The following is a 12,043-nucleotide window of genomic DNA, read 5'->3' as shown; positions in this document are numbered from 1 at the left end:
GCTCCCCCACACATGGCCCCTCTGATACATTTGAGGCCAGTGACCTCCTTCTTTCCAACATTGCTGACATGCTCTGAGGAAAGCGCCAGGTCACCGGATTCACCACACCTCTATAGTTATTCTAGTGTATAGGAGTGTTTATTGAGGTGTTTATGGGCTAATATCTCCACCAGATCCACCATACCAGCAAACAGACACCTGTGCCAGCCAACATCGCGTAAGAGTGATGAGAGGACTGAGCGCCATCTACCCATCCCATTAAGAGCATGGCTAATTGTGCTCTCTCCGACCTCCGCTGCTGGTGGCAAAGTGGCATGGCTACTGATAGGGGAATTAGATTAATTTGACTCTAATAATTGGATTCAGGTTTTTTTTTTTACTTCCAAGCAAAACAAAGTGGATCTGAATCAGAGTTCTAACTTTGGGTTAAACCCTGCTGAAGTCCCATTGTCTCCCCTGTTCAATGTGTAAACTGGGCCTAAAGCAACCTCTCTGCTACCCTAAAGTGGAGGCCTAAAGCTTCCACTTTGCTGATACCAACAAATAAGAGGCTGGCACAACACTGATAGAAGCCCAGCCACTCATTGTATACCTCCAACCATGAGAGAGACAAGCTGGAGATAACCGTATCAGCCAATAAAAATGGCTGCAGAGTGTGGAGAGCGCAGTTAAACAGTGTCCCCCCTCTGGAGTTTGATACTGTGGAGGAAACTCTCACTCTCTCTCTGTTTCTCTCTCTCCAGCTCTGCTTGCCTTCGATCGGCGGATTTGCCCTTCACAAGAGGAAAAGCACCCCAGTTAACGTAGACCTTTAATGCGATTAGACACGCGGCCGGCAACTTAAAGATAATTTAATGCATCTCGGCGGCGCCACAGACGTCACGCCTCCTTACTGTCGCCTGCACAATTGGAGAGGAGGCGGAAGTTGACTTTGGAATTAGCATACAATGGAGAGCGGGTTGGGTGTGAAAGAGCAGGGCTGGAGAACGCGTTCCAGGCGTTAAGCGTGCTAGATTTAATGCTATTTACACTCGGAACACTCGATGGCTCTTGAGCTCTAATTGGAGATGAGCCCTGGTAAATCTGTAGCCAACGGGCAAAGAGTGCAACAAGAAGTGGTCGGATTGAGCCGGCACTGCGGTTTGAACTGTGTGTGTATCCCTGCATTTTTCAGCAACGTCTTAATAAACGACGGATTCTTGAGCCTAGAAGCTAAGCTGTAGCTTTTCTGAACAGGTTCGTTAACAATGCAGGACAGAAGGAGCTGATCAGGGTCATTTCAATCTGCCGGGGAATTTCCCTCCAGCTGCCCTGGATTCAACTCTACTCTACTCAACTTCAATTTCCTCTCTGTTCACTTCTTCAATTTACTGTGTACCTTTTATTTCATTCCAGCTCAGATTCCTTTCTATTTCTACCAGAAGACTCTGAAGACATGAGGCAGCATTTTGCAGCCACTGATAAGCTTCCAAATAAAGTTCTATGTGGTTTCTATTTATCACATTTCCAAATTCAGTTTAGAGTTAAAATCTATAAATTCTAGTTTTATTAAGCTTATTTTCTGTTGCTCTTTTCTTTTTCTCTGCCTTCTGAATCTGCTTCGACTCAATTCTATTTATTTTGATCACTTTGTTCATCTTGAATCTGGCTTTGTCTTTTTCAGACAATAAATGACATGATAAAGTGATGCTGGACTGAAGCTGGGTGGTCCTGGCCTGGTCAGCGTTAGGCTGCACTGCTTCTGTGTTTGTGTGGGTATGTGTCAGGCCATAAGAATAAGGATGGACACTGCCTACATACATGCTGTTGCCATCAATAACCGCATACTTTCAAGGTCATTTTGACTGAAGCAAAGTGGTGAAGGGTTTATAACTCTGATAATAAGGTGTGTGTGTGTGTGTGTGTGTGTGTGTGTGTGTGTGTGTGTGTGGTTCCAATGGGTAGTTGAGTAATCCTCAAATCTTTTCTGATCACTTTAATCCTTCTCATTCGTAGCGTGTGCAGGTCTGAGATTAGCTGAGCTTATATATGCAGTATCCAGACAAACCTTATGGAAATGTGTTATTAAATAAATAAAAAAATGCATTGAACTAAATTAAAACTGACTAAACTGTAAAGCATCAATAATAAAGAGAAAAATATAACATTAATATCCAGTATTAAGTTCTAATATCATTAATATCCAGTATGAAGCTCTAATAATATTAATATTAATATCCAGTATGAAGCTCTAATGATATTAATAACCAGCAAGAAGTTCTTATAACATTAATATCCAGTATGAAGCTCTGATAACATTAATATCCAGTATGAAGCTCTAATAACATTAATATCCAGTATGAAGCTCTAATAATATTAATATTAATAACCAGTATGAAGCTCTAATATCAACATTCAGTGTAGATGAATGTAGATAATGACAATGTTAAAATTAAAATTCATAAGTGCTGTTTAATGTGTTTTAGAAAGTGGTTATATCACTAAATCGATTAGTTTAATGTTTAATTAGTGCTGTTGTCATTTAGAACAATGTTGCCCAATTTAAACAATGAGAACCACGTATCTCATACTGTTATATAATATTACAACATATAACGTATAGTATAGTGTTCTATATGTATATAGTGTGTATTATTTTATATATATATATATAGTGTGTGTGTGTGTGTGTGTGTGTGTGTGAACAGTAGTAATACTATATATATATATTAGTATGGTTGTTGTGGATGTCATAATGAATACTGCTGCTGAATTACACTATCATTAACACACTATTATAAACACACACACACACGCGCGCGCTTTCACGTGTATACTTCGCAGTGTTGCTCGAGGCAATCCAGGGTTAAATGCAATCAGAGTAATGTGATAGTTACAGTGATTACATAAACGCGCTCGAGCCTGTGTGTGTGCGCGCGCGCGTGCGCGTGTGTTGCTGTGCGCTGTGACAGACTGACTCGTTAAATCCAGACACCAAAGTCCTTTTACCGCCTTGCACTGCCCTCTATAGGTCTCTCTCCCTCGCGCGCGCGCGCTCTACCTTTCAATGCACACACACACACACACACACACATACACGAGCGCATGCATGCACGCACGCACGCTCGTTCGCTCTCCCGCTCGCGTGCTTTCAGTGCTAAAATATTCCCACCAAATAAGCGAGCCAATGGCATTCCAAGTTGTGCTAGTTTGCCGAAGCGCTGGTTGATATGGCAACCCGATGAAGGCGGACGAAGCTTCGACGAATCCGAAAAGAATCCGGAGCGAATTCGACGCTGAAACCGACCTGAAGCGAATCGTGATGGTTTCTTTGCGTTCTGGAGCTTCACGCTGGATATAATCATAAAGACTCCTTAGGAAGGCTGTGGGTGCGCGCGCGCGCGACCGAGACCGAGAGTGTGTTTGAGTGTGTGTGTGTGTGTGTGTGTGTGTGTGTTTGAGAGAGAGAGAGAGAGCGAGAGCGAGAGAGGGGTAGAGAGAGCTGTACCATCGCAGACGCTACCGGGGGAACCAGCATTTCTCCGGTTCTTCGCCTCGCGGACAGGATGGGCTCGGTTCGTGTGGAGGTTCTGGACCACGACACACACACCTATTGACGTTGTGAAGCCCCCAGTGACGCTTGGACGTTTCGGCTCGTGTGGATTCGGGGTTCGCCTGTGTTCTGGAGAAGCTGGAGCGAATGAGAGTGTGGAGGAATAGAACCGAGGATTCGAGCGCGGATGGTGGGAATCGAGCCGCGAGGGAAAGGGGAGACGGCACGGGTCGTGATGCGCGCGCAGTGGAGACGCTCAGCCTGGTAAGGAGCGAGGAACCCGAAAGAGAATGAAACGCCATTTATCACTAACGCTGTGGAGCTGTCCGCGCTGCAGCGGGGCTCCGGCGGAGCTGTCCGCGGTGCTGAACGCCGATATGGAGCTGTCCGCGGTGCTGAACGCCGTGGTGGAGCTGTCCGCGGTGCTGAACGCCGCTGTGGAGCTGTCCGCTCTCCGCGGTGCTGAACGCCTCTAACCGCAGTCGGTGATGCTTTAGATTTCCGTCGCCTTAATCGTACTCCCTCAGAGCTGCCCGTAGAGGTGCTCAGATCTTTTATTTTGTAACCTATGGAAATGTCCGTGGGTGTCGAGGCTTATCCCGAGCTTTTCTCGGCATCTCTAGACCCCTGTGCTCAGATTTTCCCTGTACGGCTCGAGCTCTTCGTGGTGGTTTCCTTCTCTGCCGAGATGCCCATAGTGCTCAGATTGTTCCGTCAAGCTCTCCATGGCGCTCAGATCTTCCTGATGAGATGCCCACGGTGTTCAGATTTTCCTAAGCAGATGCCCACTGTGCTCAGGGTTTCTGTGGAGCTTTTCATAGTGCTCAGAATTGCAGTGGAGATGCCCACAGCGCTCAGATTATCTGTGGAGATGCCCACGGTGTTCAGGTTTTCCTAAGCAGATGCCCACGGTGTTCAGGTTTTCAGGAAGAGATGCCAACATTGCTCGGAAATGCTGTGGCGCTTTCCATGGTGCTCAGGGATGCCTGAGGAGATGCCCATGGTGCTCGGATTGTTCTGCGTTGAGTTGATAACCCTTAATGCTCACATTTCCTATGGAGATGTTCCCATGGTGCTCAGAACTGCTTTGAAGATGGCCATGGTGCTCAGAACTGCTTTGAAGATGGCCATGGTGCCCCGGTTTTCCAGAGGAGATGCCCATAGTGTTCTAGATTCCCATGGAGCTCTTCATGGTGCTCAGTATTTGCTTTGGAGATGCCCGAGGTGTCTAGCTTTACCTGAGGAGATGCTCTTGGCGCTCAACATTTCTGTGGAGATGCCCATGGTGCTCAGAATTGCTTAGAAGATGGCCATTGTGCTCAGCTTTTCCTAAGGAGATAGCTCTATTTTTTTGTGGAGATGCCCATGATGCTCAGGTTTTCCGTGGAGCTCTCCAAGGTGCTCAGTATTTACTTTGGAAATGTCCAACGTGCCCAGCTTTTTTAGAAGGAGATACCCAATGGTGCTCAGATTGTCAGTGGAGCTTTTCATAGTGCTAATGGTTTTCCTGAGGAGGTACCCATGGTGCTCAGAATTGCTTTGAAGATGGCCATGGTGCTTGGCCTTTCTTAGTAGATGTCCTAGAGCTCAGATCTATTTTTGTGGAGATGCCCATAATGCTCATATTTTCCATGGAGGTCTTCACGATGCTCATATTTTCTGAGGTGGTGCTCAGCTTTCCCTGATGCTCAGATTCTCTTGATGAGAAGCCCATGGTGCTCAGGTTTTCTTTAGAGATTCTTGTAGTGTGTAGAGGTTTTGGAGGTCTCCATGATTTTCTCTGGAGACGCTCATGATGCTCAGGGTTTTTTTTTTTTTGTGGAGATGCTCATGGTGCTCAGGTTGTTCCTGATGAGAGCTCTATGGTGCTCAGAGTTTCTTTGGAGATGCTCATGGCGTCAGGGTTTCTGTGGAAATTCGAGTGCTTTAGAGATGACCCTGATTCTCAGGTTTTCTTGTGGTGGAGTTTTCCATGATGTTCTGAATTTCTGTGGAGATTCTCATGGTTTTTAGATTTTGCTGGGTTTTGTTGTTGCTCATAGGAATGCCTACGATGCTCAGATGTTCTACAGAGCCTTCCATTTGATCTAGATGGGCCAGATTTCTCTGGCTCCATACATTTTGAGCTGTATCTACAGATCTTCATGCGCTTAAGCATTAAGCATGGTGAGCTTTCCTCGTCTATGGGATCTCCACATGTCAGGATCTAGCTTTCGAGGCTTTCTCTGGAGAAGCCCACTGAGCTCAGACTGATCAGGAGCTGGCCATTTCTCCTGGGTCTCTCGGTCTTTACCCGTGCTTGGCCATGAATGCAGTTTTGCTGCTATGGATCTGGAATACTGAATTAGGCTTCTCTGGCGGCCGAACAGTCAGACTATTGTGGAAAGGAGCTTACGCTGGTTCCTCGCTCGGTGCTTCAGAACAGGTTTCTCCTTCCATCCCAGAAACCCAGAGAAATTAACAAGCAAACCAACTAACCTAAACAGCAGCCCAGAGAGGCTCTGGGGTCCCGGAGCCTATAGTGTTACCTCTCGGCTCTGAGCTGCAGGTTCGACTGGCTGGGAGATCTCTCGCGCATTCATTAGAATTTTATCAGCAGGATTATGGATATCAATTTATTTATTTATTTATTTATTTATTTATTTATTTTTAATGCTTTAATGCCCCCCCCCCCCCCCCCCCACACACACACACTCCGAGCCGTGTGTGTGCGCGTGCCTGCGTGCGTGAGTCTTCTCTCGACACCCGGGAGAGTGAGAGAGAGGGAGAGTGAGCGCTCGAGCCACAGAAAGAGTTCATTTGCATGAATCACGAGAGCCTACAAAACGCTTTAATCCCCGTTTTGTTTAGAGACGCGCTCGATGACGTCGCTCGAGCCACCGCGTGAGGCCAAGCTGTGCCTGAAACACGAGCCGAGCCGAGCCTAACCGAGCCGAGCCGGCCCGAACCGAACCGTGCAGCGCCGACGTCTTACGGCTCGCGCTGCTTTTTTTTTTTTTTTTAGGGTTTCGTGCGTAAAACTCGAGTTGCGCGTTCGCGAGAGAAGCGACCCCCCCCCCCCTCGCCCCCCCTTCCAAAAACCAGCAGGAGAGCTCGGATATGCAGGGTGAGTCCAGCCAGCGTCTTGGACTGAAGGAAGGTTTGGGGGCGGGTGGGGAGGTGGAGGGAAGGAAGGAGGGAGGGAGGTGGGAAGGAGGTGGGGGTATGTGGACGTGCACGCGCGCCGTATCTCCTGCATGTTTGGGGTCTCGCTTCTTTTTAGGGGGCTTGTGTATTTGGGGTTCTAGCATGCATTCCAGCACCGTTCACGGTAATGACGCCCCCACCCCTCCCCCCCCGCCCCCCCGTCTGTTCTCCTCGGTTCTCCCCCCGTTCTGGACCCGAGATTCCGCCCTGCACGCGATGATTTAGGCTTTTTGGGATGCGCCTTCAAATTGCGCAGTGCCGAGAGAAAATGTTTTGCTGCTCCTTTTCATTCTCTCTCTCTCTCTCTCTCTCTCTCTCTCTCTCTCTCTCTCTCTCTCTCTTCTCCAAACGAGGTTCGCCTGCTTCTTGTGATATAGAGAGATAGAGATACACACACACACACACACACACACACACACACACACACACACGTTTGCGTCTTGGTGCTGTTACAGGATTAGCTGGTCTCGATTTTCAACGTCGTGAGCTTTTTTGTGTTGGTCGAGGAGGGGGGTGAATTTGTGATCCATAGCGTTGCATAAATCACCCTGGCATGAGCTCAGGTAGGCAAAAAAAAAAGCATCAGGGCATCTGACTCTGAGAGGGTTTTTTTTCCTATGCTCCCGTTAACCACCCTCCTCCTCAGACTGTGAGAGTAGTTCCCAGCCCGGTCTTCATATAAACATTGTAGAGGCTGGAAACTCTGGCCTCAGCATTGTACTTGAGTGTTATCTGCAATTATTGCATGTGCTGGGTTGAGGTAATCCTGCTGATGTGTTCGCTCACCATGCATTACCCTGACCGGTCCTTACACACCAGCAACCTGCTTCGATTTAAAAAACAGAAAGAAAGAGAAAACGAAATGTTTTGAGTTTTAATGCTTTAAAAGACATTAATTGCCTTTTCCCCTCCTTCCCTCCCTCCCTCTCCAGATGACACCGGGGTCTGCAGCCGCACTACAGTGATCTGGGTCATTCAATCCCATGAAAATGCATGTCTGGATCCTGACGATAATCTTGCTGGTTGCCGCTTCTCTGAGCCTGGTGGAGATGTACGACAATTATGGGGAGATCTGCAGGAATCTGTGCACTTGCGAGGAAAAAGAGGGCATTCTGACAGTCAGCTGCGAGAACAGGGGCATCGTCAGGCTGTCGGAAATCAGCCCGGTGCATTTCTCCACGTACCACCTCCTGCTGACGGGGAACCTGCTGAAAAAACTGTCCGTGAACGACTTCATCAACTACACCGGGGTCACCATTTTGCATCTGGGCAACAACGACATTTCCGAAGTGGAGACTGGGGCTTTTAACGGACTCCAGGGATTAAAGAGGTTGCACTTGAACAACAACAAAATTGACATTCTGAGGGACGATACGTTCGCCGGATTAGAGAGCCTGGAATACCTTCAGATTGATTACAATTTCATTAGCATCATCGAGCCCAGCACTCTCAGCAGGCTCCACCAACTGACTGTGCTCATTCTGAACGACAACCTGCTGTCGTCGCTGCCTCCGAACATTTTCCGCAATGTGCCCTTGACCCATTTGGACCTCAGGGGCAATCGTCTGAAAATGTTCCCCTATATCGGCCTTTTGGAGCACATGGACAAAGTGGTGGAGTTACAGCTGGAGGAGAACCCATGGAATTGCTCTTGCGAGCTGATTGCCCTCAAGGCTTGGCTGGAGAGCATCGCATACACAGCACTGGTCGGGGAGGTGGTTTGCGAGACTCCCTTCCGGCTGCACGGCAGAGACCTAGATGAGGTTTCCAAGCAGGAGCTTTGTCCCAGAAGAGCCATTTCGGAGTACGAAATGCGCCCTCCGCCTCCTCTCAGCACTAGTGGATATTTCCAGACGACTCCAGCTGCGGTAACCGCCTCGGCCACTTCCTCAGCCGTGCTTAGATCCTCCTCCAGACCCACTAAGGGCACCCGGCAGTCCAACAGGACCAGATCCAAGCCCACGTCTCGCATCCCGGCCAACCCTTACAACTACGGACCCATCATAGCTTTCCAGACCAAATCCCCCGTGCCTTTGGATTGTCCCACAGCCTGCACGTGCAACCTGCAAATCTCTGACCTCGGGCTGAATGTCAACTGCCAGGAGAGGAAGATTGAAAGCATATCGGATCTAAAGCCCAAGCCATACAATCCCAAAAAGATGTACCTTACAGGGAATTACATCCCCGTCGTGCGCAGATCGGATTTCGTTGAGGCCGAAGGATTGGATTTGTTGCACTTGGGAAACAATCGGATAGCGCTCATACAGGACAGGGCTTTTGGGGATTTAATTGGCCTTCGCAGGCTTTACTTGAATGGTAATTTGATCGACAGGCTCACTGCAGACATGTTCTTTGGGCTTCATAACCTGCAGTACCTCTATTTGGAATACAACAAAATACGAGAGATCGTGGGAGGCACCTTTCGTTTCGTGCCCAACCTTCAGCTGCTTTTCCTTAACAACAACCTTCTGAAAACCTTGCCGGGAGGCATCTTTTCCACGCTGTCGCTCGCTAGACTCAACCTGCGCAACAACCACTTCCAGAACCTGCCTGTGAGTGGCGTTCTGGACCAGCTGAAGGCTTTGGTGCAGATCGATCTGTTCGAGAACCCTTGGGATTGCTCGTGCGACGTGGTGGGAATGAAAATATGGCTGGAGCAGCTAAACTCTGGCACCGTGGTCAATGATGTCATTTGCGCCACTCCAAAGAGGCTGGCAGGCCAAGACATGCGGGGAGTTCTTCCTGAGCTGTTGTGTCCCGATTATTCGGATATAGTCGTGTCGACAATAGCTCCTTCGGAGGAGCCTTTGGCAGGCAGGGTCACCACGACGGAGATGCCTTCGAGGTACAACACCCCTACGAGCACCGTCCCTCTGTCTGTGCTTATCCTCAGCCTTCTCCTGGTCTTCATCATGTCCGTGTTTGTGGCCGCTGGGCTCTTTGTGGTGGTCATGAAGCGGCGCAAGAAGTCGCAGAGTGACCGCACCAGCACCAACAACTCGGATGTTAGCTCGTTCAACCTGCAGTACAGCCTCTACAGCAACCGGTCCGTTCCTAAAGTCAAGCCGCCCGCAGGCCACGTCTACGAGTACATCCCTCACCCTCTGGGCCACATGTGCAAGAACCCCATCTACAGGTCCAGGGAAGGCACCGCTGTTGAGGATTACCCTGACTTGCACGAGCTGAAGGTGGTTAGCTATCGGAATACGCCCGAAGAAGAAAGGGATCCGACCTTGCGGAGCCCCAATTACACCGTCAGCACCATCGAGCCTCGAGAAGAGCCGTCCACCGTCCAGGACGCCGAACATTTCTTCAGGGGGATCCTGGAGCCAGACAAAGCCACTCCGACCAGCACTGGAAGTAGGTACGAGTACAAGTACCCCAGTCCTGGAGCTTACACGTACAACCCGAATTTCGACGTCAGGCGGCAGTACTTGCATCCCGAGACCGTGCTGTACGGCACGGCGCCAAGTACTGTCTACGTGGAGCCCAACAGGAACGAGTATTTGGAACTAAAGGCCAAACTCCAAGTGGAGCCGGACTACCTCGAAGTTCTTGAGAAACAGACGACGTTTAGCCAGTTTTAAAGCTTGGTCTAATAATACACACTGTACTGTAAAAGCTTTTCCCAACCTTATACTTGTACCATCTGACGCTGGAGGGAGGGTGCCTGGGCACAGCGTACACCTTCTCTAAAGAAAACAACAACAAAAAAACATGAAAAGCAAACAAACAAACAAACAAACAAAAAAAAAGCAAGTCCTACAACGGGGTGTGCCAAACTGTATTACTTTAAGTTTCAAAGCTACATGACATTACAGGAACAACTGCAACAGCAACTAAAAAAAAGCTCTCTGAAATGGATGAAAGCACGAGTTGTGATATAAAAAAAACAAAAACAAACAAAACTGGTGATGCAAAATCTATTTTTTTAAGTTGAAGATTGAATACACATAAATGTAGGTGTACAGATTAATCCGAGTCCATTTTTTCAGGAGTATAATCATGCAGATATTGTGAACTATTGCAACACAAAACGTTTATATATATATATTAAAAAAGAGAGAGAGAGTGAGAGAGAGAGGTTGAGAGAGAGTGAGAGAGAGAGAGAAAAATCACCCGACATCTGACAGAACACTGTACTACAGTGCATCTAACTGTGCAGGACTATTCTTCTGCTCTAGTCTGTAAGTAAGTATTTATTGGTATACTCTTTGCCATGTATTTTCGACATTATTTGATTATCCATCACTATTACCTGTACCATAACCATCTGTACGAGCTTTCTGTTTGTAACTTCTGATCATTTACTGTAGCTTGCATTGTACAAGTGGCTTTCTTTCAACGGTGGCACACCCCAACTCCCCCTAATGTCAAAGAGAGACTTTTGCTTCATTTAAAGATTTCAAAAGAAAAGTGTCTTTGTATGCCGTCTGCACTTTTTTGGGAAAAACAAACAAACAAACAAACTAAAAAAAAAAAGAATAAAAAAATCAACGGAGGGCCACAGGGTCTTCCTGTCTATCGCTAGAGGAATTATTAATATGACTATTATATATTAAAAATGAATATGTGTATTCATTCTTAATATGTATTTTACTATGTTATTGAAAATTCATAAATGATAATTGAAGTAATAATTATGTTGTGTAATACTGATATTTTAATGTAACACCTATTTTTATACAAGCATTCGCAAAATTCTCTTTCCCTTATTGTTTTCATTTGTTTTGATTGCTTTCCACTTATTGCACTATATTGACCAAAATATGTTTATGTCATCAATAAATATGATGTCAGGTTCTTACACGTCATTGTTGGGAGATGAGAAGCGCAACTCTCCGTTGGGGGGAGGCCCTCCGGCCTGAGCTGTAAGTGTGCCGCAGGGTCGCGTTAGGAGCTACATTAGCGCCGCTAATCAATACATACTTGTAACCAATGTTCAGAGTTGCTCCGAACACAATCAATGGGGGAACGTGGTGCTTAAACATTTTTCAGCGCTGAGCCGAGCTGAAGTCCTGCTGCAGGAGGAGGAGGAGGAGGAGGAGGACTGTGCTGGAGCTGTTTCACGTTGAATGAAAACGACAGGGTCAAGATCGTAATAACCGCAGGCTAAGTCATCCGCTGTGTGTTCATCTGGTGCATTTTAATGCCACGTCTGCGCCGCTGCCATGATCAGGTGCAAAATAAGAAATGATGCTGGAATCACAGAACCTGTGATTGCTTCTCTTTCTGCTTTGTTTTTATTGGAACCTGCATGTGAGACATGCTTCAGGAACAGAGCGTCCTGATGTTACCTTGACAATCAATGCATGAATAGTCTGA

The 12,043-nt window shown here is 47.4% G+C and overlaps 1 protein-coding gene across 1 annotated transcript; it reads left to right on the top strand.

Moving 5' to 3' along the window:
• Positions 1 to 3,013: 3,013 nt before the first annotated feature.
• LOC140536022 (SLIT and NTRK-like protein 5) lies at positions 3,014 to 11,498 on the top strand. Its single transcript, XM_072657636.1, has 2 exons — positions 3,014 to 3,796; positions 7,651 to 11,498. Exon 2 carries the CDS (start codon positions 7,702 to 7,704, stop codon positions 10,303 to 10,305), a length of 2,604 nt encoding a protein of 867 aa, XP_072513737.1. The 5' UTR covers positions 3,014 to 3,796; positions 7,651 to 7,701; the 3' UTR covers positions 10,306 to 11,498.
• The last annotated feature ends 545 nt before the right edge of the window (positions 11,499 to 12,043 follow it).

Source organism: Salminus brasiliensis, chromosome 15, assembly GCF_030463535.1.
Source record: "Salminus brasiliensis chromosome 15, fSalBra1.hap2, whole genome shotgun sequence".
NCBI lineage: Eukaryota > Metazoa > Chordata > Actinopteri > Characiformes > Bryconidae > Salminus > Salminus brasiliensis.
The sequence above is the reverse complement of the archived record's forward strand: the minus strand, read 5'-3'. Positions and strand labels throughout refer to the sequence as shown.

Coding starts and splice junctions, on each gene's coding strand:
- LOC140536022 (XM_072657636.1), top strand. CDS start 7,702: ATGAAAATGCATGTCTGGATCCTGACGATAATCTTGCTGGTTGCCGCT.